Below are 20,866 nucleotides of genomic sequence, written 5' to 3'. Positions count from 1 at the left end.
ATGAGGGTGTATCTGTGTGAGTGCGAACAAAGGGGTGCAGGAAGTGCACGGGTGTATACAAGGTGCGTGTAAAGGTACCAGTGGGTGCTAGGGAGGGGTGTTAGTGCAGTTGGAGAGTTGTGAGTGGGAGCGAAATAATGTGCCTACTTGTGCATGGAGAAACTTTAGATTGGTGTGTGTGTGTGCGTGTGATTACCTCTAATCGGGTTAGCGCACTGGGTGTTTGTGGGTGTTTGGTGCAGGAGGGATCAGTGCATGCTGTGCTTTTAGAGGGATTGATGCAGGTGGGGTCTGTGTGTGAGTGATTGTGTATGTGTGTGTGCATGCATGTGCGTGTGTGTTCCCACAGGTGGTGCCATTGTGAGTGTGGGGGTGCATGTGCAAGTGGTGCTTGTAGGGATGCCTGTGGATGGTTAGTGCAGGTAGTTTCTGAAGGTGTTAGTGCACGGGGTGCCTGTAGAGGATCAGTGCAGGGGGTGAATAAAAGGGGTGCCTGTGTGTGTAGGTGAGTGAGCACATTGGGTGCCTGTTGAATGTAGGGGGTGCCTGCACAGAGTGAGTACAGGGTGTGTCTGTAGGGGATGAGTGTTAGGGGTGGCTGTGTGAGTGCATGAAGGGGGGTCAGTATAGGGGATGCCAGTAGGGAGTCATTGCAGGGAATTCTTGTACAAGGTCTGCAGAGGGGGTGTCTTTAAGGGATAAGCACAGTGGGTGCCTGTAAGGGTTCAAGAAACAAGGGGCCATATTATCAAGAAAGGGCGCTACATTATCGCCGCTTTTATCAGCAGGAAACTGCCGCTAAAGCGGCGATAATGGGCTTGATAATAGGCCCTTGTAAATTCCCATAGAAGCCCAGGTTCTGGTGTTAACCTGGGCTTCTATGGGAATTCACAAGGGTATATTATCACCACTTTAGCGGCAGTTTCCTGCCGATAAAAGCGGCGATAATGTAGCGCCCTTTCTTGATAATATGGCCCACGGTGCCTGTAGGGAGCATATGCAGGTGGTGCCTATCTGGGTGCAGGGAGTTTGTGTGTGAGTGTGGTGTGGGTGAGTGGAGGCACTTGTGTGAGCAAGAATTGTACACGCAGGTGAAAGTGCATGCTGACTGACCTGCCTGTGTGTCTGTGTGCAGGGTGTCTTGTGCCTGCATGTCAGTGAGATGTGAGTTCAGGTGTTGCCTGTAGGAGCTGAGTGCAAGGGTGTTTGTAATCGGTGAGTATGGGGTGCAGCTGTGTGAGTGCAGACAGTGAGTGTAGGGTATGACTTAATGTGAGTTCTGGGGTGTCTGTGCGAGTGCAGGGGAACGGTGTGTGAATCTCGGTACAGGGTAATTCTTGGGGGTGTGTGTGTTGATGCAAGGATTGAGTGCAAGGGGATGAGTACTAGGGATGTTTGCAGGGGGTCAGAGCAGGGTATGCCTTTGGTGGGCCAGGGCAAGGAGGATGTCTGTGTGTTAGCTCATAGGCTGTCTGTACATGCTTGTGTGTGTGTATGTGCAGGGGTCTTTGTACCTTTGTTAACGTAGGGGGAGTCGTGAGTGCAGGGGAGGGGTGTGAATGCAGAGGGAGCAGTGTGCCTATGTGAGTGTAGGGTGCAGCACATTAAAGTCAGACGTATTGGCATTGCCAGTATTTGATTTTTGTTTGTTGTGCCCTCCTTACTGTTGGCGGTGATGTCATGTTTGGATACAAGATCATCCGTAAGGACCGCATCAACCAAACAGGAGGAGGCATCGCCATCGTCCATAAGAACAACATCTGCATCACGACCAGTTCCGACAATAACCTCGCTACCGCCGAACACCTTCACTTCCAGATTCACACCGACCCCAAAACCACACTCAGAGGCACCCTCATCTACAGACCCCCAGGACCCCGCTCACATTTCAGTGAAGACATCGCTGAATTCATCAGCCCACATGCCATCCCATCCGTGAACTACATTCTACTGGGAGACCTCAACTTCCACCTGGACAATAAAAACGACAACAACACCACCACCCTTTTGGACAACATGGCCAATCTCGGACTCAAACAACTCGTTGACACCCCCACCCACGCTGCCGGACACACGCTCGACCCTACACTACAGCTCTCCATTGGACGGACCACAGCTGCGTTCACTTCCACTACAGAAAACCCTCGACCCATAACGCCCCACAACCTATCCCCCGAAGAAATTGGAACAAAATCACCACTAACCAGCTCGTCTCTTCGCTGCAACAAAACCCCCCTGCCTATTCATCGGACCCAAACCAAGCAGCCACCAACCTCACACAATGGATCACCCACAGCGCAAACGAACTAGCACCCTTGAAAAACCATCTAATCAAGCAAGGTAACAAAAAAGCCCCCTGGTTCAACGATGACCTTAAGAAATCCAAGAAGTTCTGTCGGACTCTCGAGAAAACCTGGAGAAAAAACCCTACCACTGACAACCTGGCCTCCTTCAAGAACGCCATCCGCAAACACCACCAACTCATCCGATCCACCAAGAAATCAACATTTAATGATCGACTTAACAACAATGCCCAAAACAGCAAGGAACTATTCAACATCATCAAAGAATTCACTAACCCCTCTGCAGGCACTAACAACATCACCCCCTCCCAAGACCTCTGCGACTCTCTATCATCTTTCTTCCACAACAAAATCGCCGAAATACATAACAGCTTTCAAAACCATTCCGATAACCAGCCCTCTCCACCCACCTCCGAACCTAAACCCCCCTCTAACAACCTTTACGCCTGGAACCCAATCACCACTGAAGACACCACCCGCCTGATGAATTCCATCCACTCAGGATCACCAACCGACCCTTGCCCCACCACATCTTCAACAAAGCAGACTCCATCATTGCACCCCAGCTTCGAGACGTCATCAACTGCTCCCTCAACTCTGCCACCTTCCCGGAAAACTGGAAACATGCCGAACTCAGCGCCCTTCTGAAGAAACCCACAGCTGACCCAACCGAACTTAAGAACTACCGCCCCATCTCGCTCCTCCCATTCCCCGCCAAAGTCATCGAGAAAGCTGTCAACAGTCAGCTCGCCGCCTTTCTCGAATCCAACAAATCCCTCGACTCCTCTCAATCAGGCTTCCGAGCCAAACACAGCACCGAAACCGCCCTCATCGCAGCAACAGATGACATCCGAACACTACTGGACAACGGAGAAACAGTTGCTCTCATCTTACTTGACCTCTCAGCAGCCTTCGACACAGTCTGCCACAGCACCCTCATACAAGGCCTCAGCAACATCGGAGTACAAGGAAAGGCATTGGACTGGATCATATCGTTCCTCACCGGAAGAACCCAGAGGGTCCGCCTCCCCCCTTTCAAATCAGAAGCCACCGAAGTCATCTGTGGCGTTCCACAAGGATCATCACTCAGTCCCACCCTCTTCAACGTATACATGAGTCCCCTCGCACCCATCGCGCGCCAACACAACCTCAACATCATCTCCTACGCAGACGACACCCAGCTGATCCTCTCCCTCACAAAAGACCCAAACACCGCCAAAACCAACCTACACGAAGGAATGAAAGAAGTAGCCGAGTGGATGAAGAACAGCCGATTAAAACTAAACTCGGACAAAACAGAAGTCCTCATCTTAGGACCATCCCCCTCTGCCTGGGACGACTCATGGTGGCCACCGGCCCTCGGAACCGCACCCATACCTACGGACCACGCACGTAACCTGGGCTTCATCCTCGACTCCTCCCTCTCGATGACCAGACAAGTCAACGCCGTCTCATCATCTTGCTTCAACATCCTACGAATGCTCAAAAAAATCTTCCGCTGGATCCCCACCGAAACAAGAAAGACGGTCACCCACGCACTGGCACAAGCCGATTGGATTACGGCAACACCCTTTACGCCGGAACCACAGCCAAACTACAGAAAAAACTCCAACTCATCCAAAACGCCTCAGCCAGACTCATCTTGGACATCCCTCGGCAAGCCCACATTTCCGACCACCTGAAAGACCTCCATTGGCTCCCTGTCAACAAGAGAATTACGTTCCGTCTCCTCACCCACGCACACAAAGCCCTCTACGACCTAGGACCCGAATGCCTCAACACGCGTCTATCCTTCTACACCCCCTCCCGCCAACTACGATCGTCCAATCAAGCCCTCGCCGCAATTCCGCGCATCCACAGATCCACTATGGGGGGAAGATCCTTCTCCTACTTAGCGGCTAAGACCTGGAACTCTCTCCCCTCCCACCTCGCCTCACTCAGAACCACCTCGCTTTCAGAAAACTACTTAAAACCTGGATATTCGATAAGTAAATTCATCTCCCTCCCACAAGCGCCTTGAGACCCTCTGGGTGACTAGTGCGCTATACAAATTTTTTGAACTTGAACTTGTTTTACGTATCTTTTAGTTTTCTCATTTTGTCTTCTGGAATTCAGACTTATTCAAGGACACATTGCACAGAGTCAATGCCCCATAGATTTATGCTAGATGAAGAATCAAGTACCCCCAGCTACGATGATGTTAGTCTGGGTTCTGGAAAGAGAGAGCAGACAATAACATCACTATAGGTTGCATGGACCAGACATCCAAAGGGATGTTGATCAAGTAAAAATGGTACTAACCAATGGTGTGGTGAAAGAAATGAAGAAAGAGAAAGAGAAAAATACAAGAAAAAAGAGGTAGTGAAACAAGAGACAAGACAAGAAAGAGAGAAGGTGAGATTTAGTGATGGGGATTCGAGAGAGACTAAGGGGCATGCAGGGACAAGAAAGAGATATGATAGTGAACAGAGAAATGCATAACAGTGAAATGATCAAGAGAGGTGGAGAAACAGTATGGTCAGAACACAACTTGTTTACCACCACAATTGCTACAATGGGAGCCCGGATGATCCACCAAACACCCATGTGGACATTTTCACTCCAACATCTGAAAGAGAAGAAAGAATGACGAAGCTGTCAGTAGCTCTGAATTCAAGTCCTATGTCATCCAAGGCATTCTGTCATCCATTCGGAAAGACGGATCCATAGTCTCATGCATCCTGCACTCCTTCACAGTTCCTATAAGTTTCTAGTGCATATGACCCACAATGCCTGCCACGTCATGATAGAGGCCTCTGCAGGTCCATTGGTACAGGCGAGGGAAGGTCTAAGTGCGCAACTGGAGGTTTGGAACCTGAGCATTTGTTGCTATTTTTTTATCATGTTTATTCGCTTTTCAATATTAATAGCTGGTTACCTTGGATTTCACATAGTTCCACAAACCTGTTCAAGATTTCAGATGACCAGCTTCAATCGTCTATTCATCCTGTCCCCCCTCCCCGCATCCATTTAGGTTAAACTCAGATAATAACAAAAAACAATTGTACAGTGGGGCGTGGCCAAGTAAGATGGAGGAGCGGTCGCGAAATCGCTCTGCTCTGCTCCCGCCCGGCCCTCTAAGTGTCTTACCTGTGCTCTGGGGACGGCTAAAGCTGCACCTCTGAAGTCCGAAGGCTCCTAGAGACCCTTGAGGTGGCCAATGACGCTTGAGTGGCTGGTGCTCGGAGGAGAAGGTGAGCAGAGGTGAGCCGAGGAGGGCTTTGCGGACCCCAGGCCCCATTTTGTCACGCACTGAGTTGTCGGTCCCGCGAGGTGACCGACACTTTGGATGCCCCCGCGGGGCCTCGACCAGCTACCGGGGGGCCCCTTTGGCGATGATCTGGGGAGAGGCGACCAGTGCCAACTGTGCAGTGTAAAGGGCAAAGAGGAGGCAGACTCAGGGACTGAGGGGAAGGTTACTTTATTTAAATCGATAAATTGCGGGAGAGCGTCAAGCGTCCTCTCTCCTCCGATGCTCGCGGCCTCTGCGCGCATGCGCACTCGCTCCGGACAGGGCGTCTTCGCGTGTTGCGTCGTGACGCAACCCGCAAAGACTAGAGCGCGACTCTACATATCTCCCCCTTTTTATACATATACAAAAGAGTTCTCTGAGTCCGAAGGGGCTTAACATTCCCCTAGTTCAAAGTCTCTGAAATGATTGGGTCTGACCACCACTCTACCAGCGCGTGTGCGTCTTACCGGCGTGGAGGCTTCTCTGGTGCAGTTCTCTGCAGGGCTTACTGTCCTGTCTCTCTGATGACTCTGCTCTTCCCTTTTTGGTGTCACATTCCTTTCTCCCTGTGTTTCCTCTGCAACGGGCCTTTCTTGATCTCCCACGTCCTCGTAAGATCCTTCTTCCATCTGGCGCTCTTCTTCTGCGGATGTATCTCCTTCTCTATCTCTTGGCCCTTGATCTTGTAGGGCTCTCTCTTCCTCCGCAGGCCACTGTAGGATCTTGTTGATTTTAGCCATGCGGTCTTGGGACCACACATTCCCGTCGCTGAGTAACGCCGCTCTGTCGTATACTTCTTCTACTTGCAGAGGCGGGCTGTACTTGCTTTCTCCTTTCCTTTTCAGCACTGCCAGTTTGACTCTCACCCACTCCCCTCTTTCAAGTGCTGTCTCTTGCACGTTTCTTCTCCGATTATAATGTTCAGTATATACTTTCTGAGCTTTCTCCAGGTTATGTTGTACTACTGCAGGAGACCATTTGCTGGTGATGGTCTTTTCTCTCCAGACCACATTGTCCTTAGGGAAGGGATGCCTGCCTCGCAGGATTTGGAATGGGCTGTACCCTGTGGAGGTGGGGGTAATCCGGTAGGCCCATATCATCTTCAGTATCTCTTTTTCCCAATCCTTGCCTTTCATGATGGAAGCTTGGATGGACCCCATGATGAGACGATTGAATCTTTCCACCTGACCGTTGCTCGAGGGGTGGTATACAGAAGTGTGTTTGGTTTTGATCCCATTCCTTTCTGCATACTTGTACCATTTCTCAGAGGTGAATTGCGGGCCATTGTCGCTCAGGATTGTCCTCGGGATCCCTTCTCTCAGGAAAACCGAAGTGAGGAACTTTATCACAGTTTCGGAGTCCATTTCTTCTTGGATGTGAATTTCTGGCCACTTGGAGTATTTGTCCAGCAAGACACATACATACTTCGGCACTCCTTGGTTGTCCAGAACAGGTCCTAAAATGTCGACCGAGACATCTTCCCAGGGGTCGCGTGGCTGGTCAAATTTCCCCAAAGCTGGCCTTAGAGGTTTCAGGATTTTGTCAGCTCCTTGGCACTGGTCACAGTCTCTCACATGCCTTTCCACTTGTATGTCTAGTCCAGGCCACCAGTACATTTGCTTCACTCTCATTTTGGTTTTGACAATGCCAAGATGCCCCTCATGTAACTGTGTCAACAGGAACGGGATCAATCTCGTAGGAGGCACCACTTTGTCTCCTCGGAGTTCTCCAACCCCAGCACCGGCAACAACGACATCACTCCGTCACAAGATCTCTGCGACTCCCTCGCCTCTTTTTTCCACCGCAAGATTGCCGACATCCACAACAACTTCGGCGCACCTCCCTCGCACCCAACCGTTGAACCAACGCACCCCACCGCCACCCTCTGCAACTGGACCACAGTGACCACCGAAGACACAGCCCGCATGATGAACACCATCCACTCCGGATCTCCGACTGACCCCTGCCCCCACCACGTCTTCAACAAGGCCGACTCCACCATCGCACCCCAACTCCGAGACGTCATCAACACCTCCTTCGACACCGCCACCTTCCCGGAGAACTGGAAGCATGCCGAACTCAGCGCCCTGCTGAAGAAACCCACAGCAGACCCCACCGACCTCAAAAACTTCCGCCCCATCTCGCTCCTCCCTTTTCCTGCCAAAGTCATTGAGAAGATCGCCAACAGACAGCTTGCCGCCTTCCTCGAGACGAATGGATCCCTCGACCCCTCGCAGTCCGGCTTCAGAGCCAACCACAGCACCGAGACCGCCCTCATCGCAGCCACCGACGACATCCGAGCCCTTCTCGACAACGGGGAAACAGCGGCACTCATCCTCCTGGACCTCTCCGCGGCGTTTGACACGGTCTGCCACCGCACCCTAGTGAAACGCCTCAGCAACACCGGCATCCAAGAGAAGGCATTGAAGTGGATCATCTCGTTCCTCGCTGGAAGAACACAAAGAGTCCGCCTCCCCCCGTTTCGCTCCGAGGCCACCGAAGTCATCTGCGGCGTCCCGCAAGGATCATCACTCAGCCCCACCCTCTTCAACGTCTACATGAGACCTCTCGCAGCCATCGCACGCCAACACAACCTCAACATCATCTCCTACGCCGATGACACCCAGCTGATCCTCTCCCTCACCAGAGACCCCGACACCGCCAGAGCCAGCCTCCATGAAGGGATGAAAAACGTCGCCGAGTGGATGAAGAACAGCCGCTTGAAACTGAACTCAGACAAGACGGAAGTCCTCATCCTTGGACCATTACCCTCCGCCTGGGACGACTCCTGGTGGCCCCCAGCCCTGGGCACCGCCCCCAAGCCGACAGACCATACACGCAACCTGGGCTTCATCCTGGACTCCTCCCTCTCAATGACCAGACAAGTCAACGCCGTCTCCTCCTCATGCTTTCACACCCTCCGCATGCTCCGCAAGATCTTCCGATGGATCCCGATCGAAACCAGGAAGACGGTCACCCAAGCCCTCGTCACCAGCCGGATGGACTACGGAAACACCCTCTACGCCGGAACCACAGCCAAGCTACAGAAAAGACTACAACGCATCCAGAACGCCTCCGCCCGACTCATCCTGGACATCCCTCGACGCAGCCACATCTCCGGCCACCTTAGGAACTTGCACTGGCTCCCCGTCACTAAGAGGATCACGTTCAGGCTCCTCACCCACGCACACAAGTCTCTCCACGACCTGGGCCCCAAGTACCTCAACGACCGCCTGACCTTCCACACGCCCACCCGCCAGCTACGGTTCGCCAGCCTCGCCCTCGCCGCCGTACCACGCATCTGAAGAGCCACCGCCGGAGGCAGATCCTTCTCCTACCTGGCGGCCAAAACATGGAACTCCCTCCCCATCCACCTTCGGATGACCCAGGACCACCTCGCCTTCAGGAGACAACTCAAGACCTGGCTGTTCGAGCAGTAGCGGACCCCTTCCCCCAAGCGCCTTGAGACCCTTCCGGGTGAGTAGCGCGCTATACAAGTGTTATGATTGATTGATTGATTGATAGAAAGATGCCAGAGTCACTCACAGACAGTTCCTCGCGGACTTCATAAAGTTTCCGGAGCTCCTCCTTCACTCTCTTCTTTTCGGGCCAGCCTTTGATTATGTGTTCTTTGACCTCACGGATCTCTTCATCCTCATATGCTAGGACCCATTCCTGCTTACTGATCACTCTTTCTGGATCCTCCGTTATCGCTATCATCTCTTCATCCTCAGGCGAGAGGTTTGGGGCATCTTCCATGGCTGAGGCTCTACTAAGGTAATCAGCCACCTTGTTGCGTGTCCCCGGTATATACTCCACGTCATACCGGTGCTCCAGTAGCTTCAACCACATCTTGGCTATGCGTGGCGTGGCAGTTGCATGTCCACTCGAGGTTAGCACTTTGACTAGCGGTTTGTGGTCTGTCTGCAGTCGAAATCTCGTGCCCCACAGGAATTGCCTGAACTTCCCCATGGCCCATACCACCGCTAGCATTTCCTTCTCAATAAAACTAAATTTCTGTTCTGTGGGTGATAGCTGGAAGCAAAGCTGAGGGTCTCCACAGTTCCGTCTGTTCTCTTCTGTGCGAGGACTGTTCCCAGTCCCTTCTCACTGGCATCCGTTGTCAGTATGGTCCGCCCCATGGGGTCATATCCTTGTAATGGCACCGCTTGACTTATGTTCCTTTTCAACTCTTCAAATTCCTTCTATGCTTCCTCATTCCACTTGAACACTGTCTTGTTTCTTATCAGCTGCCTCAGGTGATGTGTTTTGGTAGCGAAGTGCTGGACAAACTTGCTATAATACTTGGCCATCCCCAGGAAGGATCTCACCTCCTCTTTGCTGTCGGGCGCCCTGGCCTCACAGATTGCCTTTACGTTCTCTCTTTTTGGCGTTATTCCGTGTTCTCCTATTTTGTGTCCGAGGTAAGTGACTGATGCCATTCCTAGTCGACATTTCTCCCCTTCTGCTGTCAGGCCTTTTTCTTGTAGCACACCCAGCACCTTGTCCAATTTCCTGTCATGGTCTTTCCGGTCCTTCCCCATTACTAAAATGTCATCCTGAAAGTGTTGGATGCCCTCAATGTCCTTGAATAGACGGTGCATTAGCTTTTGGAACACCGCTGCGGCCGAGGCAAGACCAAAGGGCATCCTGTGGAATTGATAGCATCCATAGGGCGTTATGAAGGATGTGAGTTTCCGGCTTGTGGGGTGCAGGTCTATCTGGTGATAGGCAGACGTGAGGTCAATGGTGGAGAACCACTTTACTCCTCTCGTTTTGGCCAGCATTTCTTCTATGCGAGGCAATGGGAATTTCTCCACGATCAGGCACTTATTAAGTTCTCGGAGGTCCACGCACAGACGCACTTTGCCATTTGGTTTTCTTGCCACAACCAAGGGCGCCAGCCACTCCGAACTGTCTATGGGTTCGATTATTCCATGTTCTTCCAGTCTACGCAATTCTTGTTGTACTGCTTCCTTTACTGCTAGGGGCACATTCCTAACCTTGTGGGACACCGGGTTGGAGTTCTCCTTGAGTAGAATTTTGTGTGTGAACTTTTCTAGTTTGCCGACCTTCCCTCCGAACACCCTCGGGAAGTCCTTTTTTATTTTCTCCAGGTCCGGCTAGCTCTCAGGGGCTGTCATCAATACTTGAATGTCTTCTCCTGGGTCCAGTTTTATCCCTAAGTCACCTTGATCCATCCAACCTAAGACTGATGGACCCTTTTCTGCCACGTACAGCTTGCACTCTGCTGACCTTCCTCTGAATTCAAACTTTAGAGTCATGTACCCTACCATGGGGATGGGTGTGTTTAAGTATGTCACTGGCCGTATGTCTGGTGGTTCCAGTCTGGGTCCTAGGCTGGGCTCAAACTCTTCCTCCCATACTGATCTTTGGATTATGGTGAACGGGGACCCCGAGTCTATCACAATCTTGATTTTCACGCCTCCTATCACCATGTCGCATTGAGGTTTGCAAGAAAGCTTGTCCCTATTCCCAGCACCTGCTCCTCTACACACAATACATGGTCATCCTCGTCCAGCTCGTCCTCTTCTCCTTCTGTTTGGTCTTGTGTTACGTACTTCACTACTGGTCTCTTCTTTTTCCTGCGACACACTTTTTCATAGTGGCCCAGTAGGCCACAGAACATACATTTCGCCCGGAATGCCGGGCAGCGTTTATCCTGGGCTGCGTGGTTCGGGCTTCCGCACCTGTAGCACGTGGTCTTGCTTTCCATGGGCTGTTTCCTTGTCTGTCCGTTTTTTTCCGCCCATCTGTTGGTTCCTTTACTTTCTCCGGGTGCTGTTCTATTCCTTCCTGAAGGTTTCGAATCTTCTACCCTGTTCACCATAGTCTTCTGGGTGGTTTCCCTTTTCGCTGCTTCGGCACATCGTTTCGATAACTCCGCTTTCTTTACCATGGCTATGACTTCTATCAGCATCGCTTCTCCGTGTGCCCGTAGTTTATCTTGTACAGTCTTGTTGGTGGTGTGCATGACAATTTGGTCTTTTATGAATTTATGAAGGGCCCCGTACTTGCACGTCATCACTAACCGTCTTAGAGCTGCGACATAGTCATCTATGGATTCTCCTGCTTCTTGCTTCCTTTGCTGGAAGTTGTAGCGATCGATGGAGACACATACCGCTGGGCGGTAGTGATTGTCCAGATCCTCTAAGGCATGCTTAAAGACGTCGACATCCGCTTGTGGTCTGGTCGTGGGCACTAAGTTCGTGAACACTCTTATCCCCTCCGGGCCTAGATTGTGCAAGAGTATCCTCCTTCTCCTCGCACTGGGGAAGGGTTCCCCATTTTCATCCTCCAGGGCCTCAAGATAATTTTTGAAATACTCCCTCCAGTCTTCCCATTTCATCTGGGGTTCACCTGGTTTGGGCAAGAACGGGATCGGCGCAGTGAGTGACGACGTCTGCGTGCTCATTCTGGCCTGTTCTTCCGGTTCTGCTCCCTGGTTTCTTGGGCTGCCTGGCGGGTTTGCGTTCCCACCTTGCGTCGGGTTCAGTCGGGGTTCTCCTGCTCCCCCTGCTCTGCGGTCTTCCAGTTCCGCCAGGGCCTCTGTGGGGTGTTATCGACTTGTTTTGTGCTTCTCCCCCTTGGCTGCCGCCTTCTGGCACTGGTGCATGCGGTAGGTGCTCCCCGCTTCTCTGCGCCTCTGCCGCGCTCTCCCTGCGATCTTCCTGTGACCTCCTGGACGTTGTTTCCTCCAGCGTCGTCCCCTGTCAGGGTGGGCCTGTGTGGGGGTGTGTTCCCCTAGCCTTCTGCTGTTCCTCCGTTTTTCTGCCCTTCTTTTTTTTGTTTTGTTTACTTTTGTGGGCAATCCCACTCCTCGTCACCACTGTAAAGGTGCTAAGGGTGTATTGGGCAAAGAGGAGGCAGACTCAGGGACTGAGGGGAAGGTTACTTTATTTAAATCGATAAATCGCGGGAGAGCACTGAGCGTCCTACCTCCTCCGATGCTCGTGGTCTCTGCGCGCATGCGCACTCGCTCCGGACAGGGCGTCTTCGCGTGTTGCGTCGTGACGCAACCCGCAAAGACTAGAGCGCGACTCTACATGCAGCTGCCGGGGTTGGGCGGGAGACTCGGCAGGAGCCGCCCGGCTCTCGCGGCCCACCGGCCAGAAGAAAGAGCGGCGAAATCCGGTGAGGAACGACGGTGGGACGGGTGGCACGTGCCCCCTCACTTGGAGGAGGTGGGGGTGCCGAGTTGCCTTGCCGCTACCCACGCGAGGTGTTCTGTTAGCCTCTCCTGCATCTGTGGGCTGCTGCTCCGAGTGGCATTTAACAGCGCCGGGCTTGTGAGGCAGCAGGGACAGGGGGCCCGGGAGGCGGCCTGAGCAGCAGCGACATACAGTGACCTGCAGGGGGCTCCTTCCTATATCGGCAACCCAGGGTCACCGCGTTAATGTGCCTGACCTCAACATAGCGGAGTTGGAGAGCTCGATATTGGAGGCAGAGGGTGGAGGCTTTTGAAGATGCTGACGTTCCGCGAGTGCTGCTGTGGCGAGTCTGGACACCGGCCTAAGCAGTGGGGCTGCATTTTGACCTGAAGGGAGTTCTCTGGGTTTTGGCAGCATTTCAGGTCAGCTCTCGCTTTCCACGGCGGCACCATTGGGCTTTGGAAGACTACAGCTGTGGGGCTCCTGCTTTCTAGACTCTCCTACTACCCCTCGTGGGGTGGCCCTGGTTCCCGCCTGATCTTGGCTTGATTTGGGCAGGCGCCCGGCATCACAGAGCGCCAGGTGGGGGGGGGGGCTTATGCCTCCCAAGAAGCAGACCAATAAAGTCTCCACGTATTTTCGGGCCTCTGGCCGGGTACCTTCGCGGGACGCTCCTGCTCCCCCACAAGACTTGGCGCTGACTCGCGAGGACTTGGTGGCTACTCTTCGGGAGTTTAAGGTGGAGCTCTGCCGGGAATTTAAACAAGATCTACGAACCTCAGTGGACCAGCTGAAGGCTGACCTCACTGAGAAGCTCACTACGCTGCGGAAAGATGTGGATGCGGTGGGATCTCGACTTTTGGAGGTGGAGGGACAGGCGCAGGGTCTGACGTCGTCACAGGCCACGATGCACGATGCTCAGCAGGCCCTCCAGACTCAACTACAGCAGGCCCAGCTCAAGGTTGAAGACCTAGGGAACAGGACCCGGAGGGAGAACATTCGGATTCGGTACTTGGAAGAAGGAGCGGAGGGGCCAGACGTGGAGGCCTTTGTGACTGGGGTCTTTGTTGAGATCCTCAACCTCCTACAGCTCAAGATTAAGATCGACAGAGTGCATTGGGTGGGTGCACTGTAGTCTGGAAACCGCAAGCGTCCCCTTGATGTCCTGGTCAAGCTGCACTCTTTTAAGGTTAAAGAGGCCATTCTCTCGGCATCCAGGAAGCTAAAAGAGGTGTCCTTTCAAGGGTATGGGTGCGCTCTCTACTAGGACCTGGCAGCTGCGACCCTGGCCCGACGCCAGACACTGCGTCCTGTCACCGCTAAGCTTCAGGAAGATAAGATCCGTTATAGATGGGCTTTTCCCTTTGGTCTCGTCTTTGAGCATGGCAACAAAACTCACCCCATCTCTGACCTGACGGAGGGTCTGAAGGTTCTGGCTCTCCCGCTCCCTGAGGAGGCGTCCGGCGGGGGTTGCACGGAGGCAACGGGGATGCCGCAGAGTGGTTCGAATGCATGGCACACTGTCACCAGCCGTTGCTGAGAGTCCCCGCCCTGTTTTTTACCATGGAACTGTCGACTACGTGATCACGGCGCCTCGCACGCGTTCTCAGGGGTAGGAGGCCCTCTGGCTGGTGGGGTTGTCGATGGGGGCCCAAGGAGACCACATCTTGCTGACGCTGTCTGTCATGGCCCCGGTGTTTCCTTCTGCTGCACTTGCATCTGTCCAGATCCCTAGAGCCCTTACGCGTGCTGTGCCCATTGGGGCTCCAGACTATCTTTGGCTTTTCACCCACACACGGAGGTCTGCCTGGTGTCTCTTCGGCCTTTGGGGGCCGGTTGCATGGTCTCCACCTGCTCGTCTTGCTGCTAAGGGACCTCTCTCAGTCACCGAGGTTCTGAATGCCGCCATGACTCACCCAGACGGAGAGGCATGTTCACAGGAGAGCGGTTGTTTGACTGCGTTATCATCTCAAGGACACTGAGGTTTTTATTTTGTTCATATCTAGTACAATGTTCCCCAGTTTACTCTAGCTTTACGGTCGGGGGGTGCGGGCCTTGTCTGTGATTCCCAGTATTCCTCCTCTGGAGTTGGGGGGGAATCTTCGCCGAGGTTCTTCGGTTCCTCTGGCATCAGGGCTTGGGGGTTGTTGGGGAGGGGCTCATGGTGGTGGGGGGGTTTAGGTGGTGACTATGGGGTTCGGTTCTTTGTATTTTGTTGGTGCCTTTTTGTGAAACAGATGTACATCTTTCCAGCACTGGGACGGGTTGAGGCGAGTCGCTGGTGGGGGAGCGGGCCCCCTTACCAGGTTACAGGGCCTTTTGCTATGAGGTGGGGATACATGGAGCGAACATGGGTTGGGAGGGGGGGGTTTGCTGAGCTGATGGTTACCGCTGCCTCTTGGAATGTTAAGGGGCTAAACTCCCCTCAGAAACGACAAAAGATTTGGAAGTACTTGAATGAACGCAAATTAGAAGTGGTAGCCCTTCAGGAAACCCATCTTAGGAGGGCTGAAGTCTCTAGGTTACACCACAGGAGTTACCCATTGACCTATACCTCCTCTGCCGCCTCGAAACACAACGGGTGGCGTTGTTGTTCCATGTTTCAGCGAATTTTCAGTTCGAGTCTCTTAAATCCGATAAGGAGGGCAGGCTGCTATTAGTCAAGGGCCGCTTGAGGGGCACACCATGCACTTTTGTTTCACTGTACGCACCTAAGTCGGGCCAGCCTGCCTTCCTTTCCCAAGTGCTTGACTTGATAGGGGGGCTTGCAGAGGGAGTCATCGTACTATTGGGGGACTTTAATCTTACTTGGCAGGGGTCCATAGATAGCTCTAGCTCCAACAGGACAGCTATCAGTACATTCCTATTTAGGGTGCAGCAGAAATTCACTGACTTGGGGCTCATTGATTCTAGGCGCACACTCCACCCCACAACCAGGGATTAGACGCACTTCTCTCATGTGCATAGGACATACTCGAGGATTGACTATATTTTTGTTAGTCAAGCTTTATTGGGGACCCTCCGGGCTGCTCAGATACTGCCAATATCAGTGTCTGACCATAGATTGATCACCCTGGGTCTTCATTGGGCGGGCCCTCCCACAGAACCCCTCGATGGTATTTCCCACTAGCTTTGACCCATGACCCGGTGGCCAGGGAAGGGTTGCGGACAGCCATTGCGGATTTTTTTTCGCACAGCGACCCGCAGGATACTACCCCCCAGAATAACTGGATGCTTTTAAAGCAGTGATTCGAGTGAAATGCATTCAGCTAAAATCGAACTTAAACAAGCACAGGGCGAGGGAAAGGGAGGCTCTAGAAGAAGAATTGGGAGCAGCCAAGCGTGCGCACAAGGCCAATCCAACACAGGCCCTACAGCGGCAGCTTACTGCCCTTAAGGGCAAATTGCAATCTATATACTCTAACCGGGCGGAATTCACTCTCCTAAAGATCCGTCAGTCCTCCTTTCTTCAGGGCAATAAGGTGGGTCCCCACTTAGCCCGCCAGCTTTGTGTACAAAGGGAGAAGGACTACATTGGGGGGATCTTAGACCGCCAGGGCCATATCACACACTCAGACACTGCTAAGGCCAACGTGTTTGGGGAATTCTACAGAGAGCTGTATAAGGGCAGTTCCCCGGACACTTCCTGCCAACACCGGTATTTAGGCACTCTGGATCTCCTACAATTGTCGAAAGTGTCGGCGGCAGAGTTAGATGCCCCCATTACCCAAGAGGAGGTCAGTGTGGCCATCTCGCGGCTCAAACTGCAGAAAGCCCCGGGTCCTGACGGCCTTACGGCCCACTTCTATAGGTGTTTTTGCGCAGAGCTCCTTCCCCATCTTACGGCCTTGTTTCAGGCTATTGCTTCTGATGAACAGGTTTCTAGTTCAATGGCGGAGGCTGTGATCTACTTCATCCCCAAACCCGGTAAAGACCCGCAATTATGTGGCTCTGACAGTTCAATTGCGCTCCTCAATGTGGACGCCAAGCTTTATTCTGCTATCCTTGCGGCGCATTTAGAAGGGTTGATGCCCCTCTTGATACACCCCGGCCAGTCGGGATTTATCAAAGGCAGACAGACCCATGATAACATCAGACGCACAGTCCATTTGATTGAGAAGGCCACGAGGTTCCGGTTCCCCGCGGTATTGGTGGGTCTTCACGCGGAAAAGGCCTTTGACCGGGTTGATTGGGCCTTTCTCTTTTTAACTATGTAGAGGTTCGGGTTTGGCGACCCTTTTATTAACATGCACCTACCTCGCGAGTGATGGTCAATGGCTGTTCCTCCTCCCCCTTTGCCCTGAGCAGAGGTACGCGGCAGGGGTGTCCCCTCTCGCCGCTATTATTTGCTTTAAGCATAGAACCACTGGCGATTAAACTCCGAGCCAACGACGAGATACGGGGCATTCCCTTTGGCGAAGTGGAGCATAAAGCTTCATTATTCGCAGATGATATCCTCCTTTCCCTTGTAGACCCGACACAATCGCTGCGAGCGGTACAGGGAGAATTACACAGCTTTGAGCCAGTGGCCGGCTTTAAGGTGAACTCCTCGAAATCTTTCATACTTAATCTTACCCTCTCCCATGCGGAGGTTACTCGCCTACAAATGACAACACCTTTCCAATGGGCGAAACACTCCTTACTCTACTTGGGACTGCGTCTCACGGCTAAACTGGACGAGTTATATAAGATGAACTATCCACCTCTTCTGGCCCAATTCCAACAAGTTGCAAGCGTTGGTCACCCCTCTACATTTTTCCTGGCTGGGGTGGATTAACGGGGTTAAAATGACGGTCCTACCCAAATTTTTATACTTATTTCAGGCGCTCCCCATAGATCTAAACAGGCCTCTACTGCCGACCCTCCGCTCGTTGATCACTAAATTCATATGGCAGGGGGCAGGGCCCGCCTCCCACTTCATGTCCTATGCCGCCCGCGCGCAAAGAGGGGTTTGGCACTACCTGACTTTACCTTATGCTACCAGGCCGCACAGCTTCGGGTGGCAACGGAGTGGTCAGTTAGAGAATCCGAGAAGCATTGGCTTCACATGGACCGCGCCGTGGTAGGGAGGTATATATGGGATGTGTTATGAAGCCTAAGCGGTATCGTCCTGCCAATGCTTATATCAGTACTCCCACCTGTACCACTCTTATCACCTGGGATAAGGTTACCAAGAGAGAGGGCTGGATCACTTTTCCCTCCCCTTACACGCCTATCCATTTTAATCCAGATTTCCCTCCGGCACTTCGTGCGGACCCCTTTGACTGCTTGAGGAAAGGAGACGGCCTTAAAATAGCCGACCTGTTTCAAGACGGGGAGATTTTGACAATCGCAGAATGCAGAGAGGAATTTGCCCTACCGCAGAGTGAGCACTACCACTAGAAATTTGTGGCCCTGCGGCGGGATCCATGAAGGGGGCCATTTCGGCCATCTATGAGATGCTGCTTTCCACTACATTTCCCCCACGGGCAAGGTACATGCAGTTTTGGGAGCAGGTTCTGGGGAGGGAAATTAACAATGGGGAATGGTCTCACGTCTGGAGAGATATCTGCAAGCATAATCAATCACTGTCTCTTCGAGAAGCCCACTATAAACTCCTCTATGACTGGTACCTTTACCCCACTAAGCTTCGGCGTATCTTTCCAGACACTTCCGACCTATGCTGGTGGGAATGTGGACTGCAGGGGGACTTTAGGCTTATTTGGTGGGACTGTCCTAAGATTCGTCCTTTTTGGGATGGGATCCTCTCTCACATAAAAGACATATTGGGCTATCCAATCCCAACTTCCATTGGCTTTGCTCTTCTTGGTCTTCGAGACCCCCTCTTGCTCAGACAAACTAAGGCAGACAAAGCGATCATGTGGACCTGCTTAGGTGCTGCCAAACTCACTTTGGCAGCTGCCTGGAAAAAAAACGAGGCTCCAGCTATTTCCCTGCCGCATGCTCGGCCATGGAGGATTATATCCTTGGAACGCCTAGCGGACATTTTTTAGACTGATTATGAAGACTTCACACTACGCTGGGGGCCTCTGGTGTCCTACTTAGCCCGGGGCTTGCCCTCTGCGGTATGCCCGCCATCCATTCGGGCTATGCACCTATTTCAGCTATAGCAGCTTTCTGTTCAGAGGTTGGGCCTTGGTGAACATTATGTGAGTCACATGATACGGTCTGTATGTCCCCGCTAGTACTTACCTCATTGCCTACTTCTGTTTCTGTTGTGTACATTTCTATTGCTCCACTTTCTTATTTTTTCCCCACCGGACGGGGGAGGGTGTGGGGTGGGGGGAGGCTGTTCGGGTTTTTGAAAATGAGCATCATTCAACCTGTATTGTTCGGGTTGGGATCTGTGCGAAGCTGTAACCAACATAGCTACTTATATTGCTTACCGGGCAATTGCCTGCCCTTATTACCGTTGAGATGGATGTCTTCTGTTTTTTTGACCATGTTCGATGATTAATAAAAAGACAACTTTAAAAAAAAAACAATTGTACAAAAGTTAATTAGTAAGAACATAGCGGTATTATAACAGGTCAGATACAATTAGTTTCCTGGTAGGAGTACAATATAAATCTGGTCTTTATGTATTATATCTTATGGTAATTGTTCAGCGGCTAGCACTGTTTGGTATGGGCGCTGTGTGTAGGATACATTAGTCTGCTATTTGTCTGTGTTGTGTATCTGGGGTTTTCTTCCCCATCTGAAGTTCTGCGTACATCTGCCTCCATGCCCTCAAGTTGCCTTCTAGCTTTGCGTCTTTTTTAACGTGCTTCAATCTGATCTCCTCAGCTGTTGCCCATTCCAGCATGTCACGAGCCATTCCCCATGTGTTGGTTGACTCACATTCATCCACTTGATTGCAATATGTCGTTTAGCTACTACTAATACCAGAGTCAGAAATTTGTGGCTGAGCTTCCTTTTTACAGGGGCCAGGAGCAAGCCCAGCAAGACCTCGCTAGCGGTACCCTCAAATACCCAGCCTGTAGCATGTTTAATTGTCTGCAAGACCTCTCTCCAGTATAGTGTAATATAGGTACACTGCCAGACCATATGTAGGAAATCTGATTCAGAAGTCCTGCACCTTGGGCATTCATCTGGTCAGTTAGGATAAATAGCATGTAGAGTCTTAGGGGTAATATATAGTTGATGAACATATTTATACTGGGCTATTTTAAATCGGGCTTTGGTACTGATTTTGCAGACTTCTTTGTGGATCTTTTGCCAATCTTGTGGAGGTAAGTTCTTGCGCCAATCCTTTCTCCCATCTGCTATGGGCTTTAGGGATGATTAGCAGAGTATCTTCGCACAGCGCTCTGTATAAAAGGGTTATACATTTCCCACCTCCCATCATGTCAAATAGTCTGCCCAGCGTCTGATCGGGGGGCGGCTCTTCTGGGAAGAGGTCCAGAGTTCTCTAGCAGTGGCTGACATCTTATTATATTTGAGATATTGACCTGAGCCTAGGGCAAATGACTCCATTGCATCTTCACGGGTTATGAATTGGCCTCTGAGATACAACCCCCCTAGTATCTCACACCCGCCAATCTTCCACTTTCTCACTGACATAGTTTGCTCTATGTCTGCAAAGGGTTTAAATGCCCAGATTGGCATGTCACAGGCATATGGGGCACTAAGTAGAACTGTCACAACTGCTCGGTTCCCAAATGCAGCCCAGCTGTCTAATTAAAAAGGAGTAGATTTCTGGAATGTGGGCCCCAAGCATTAGGAGTTCCGGTAAACCCCTGTTTTGATCTAGGGGGTTCAGCAAACATTTTTCCCAGTTATCCCCTTCATTAAGCCAATGGATTGCATGCTGGTGGTGTGATGCGAAGTAATAGTACTCTAACTTTGGAAGCCTCTCTTTCAGGGCTGTTGTAGCATATGAAGTCCTATTCTTTTACGTTCCATGGACCAAAGTAGTTCCACCAGGAGACTATCGAGTTCAGGGAAATAGCCACAGGGATCTCGTAAAGTGAATTTTGCAAAACATATAGACAGCGAGGCAATACCCCCGTCTTAGTTACAGCAGATCTACATGGAAGTCTGAGCACTTGTTACTTATGGTATTCTCATGAAAGGTCTAAAACCATCTCAGTTCACCTTATGCTCAACATCTAAAATTT

At 51.8% G+C, this 20,866-nt stretch overlaps 1 protein-coding gene across 1 annotated transcript in view; it reads right to left on the bottom strand.

The window, feature by feature from the left end:
- The window catches only part of LOC144769378 (glucagon-like peptide 1 receptor), a 368,429-nt gene that overhangs the window by 86,839 nt on the left and 260,724 nt on the right, over nucleotides 1-20,866 (bottom strand). The window contains exon 9 of the mRNA XM_078653433.1: nucleotides 4,842-4,911. Coding sequence (XP_078509559.1) covers nucleotides 4,842-4,911 — 70 coding nt within the window. The remainder of the gene's footprint in view (nucleotides 1-4,841; nucleotides 4,912-20,866) is intronic.

The sequence above is a fragment of the Lissotriton helveticus genome, chromosome 7 (assembly GCF_964261635.1).
Source record: "Lissotriton helveticus chromosome 7, aLisHel1.1, whole genome shotgun sequence".
Taxonomy (NCBI): Eukaryota; Metazoa; Chordata; class Amphibia; order Caudata; family Salamandridae; genus Lissotriton; species Lissotriton helveticus.
Note: the sequence above shows the minus strand (reverse complement) of the source record. Positions and strands in the feature narration are given on the sequence as shown.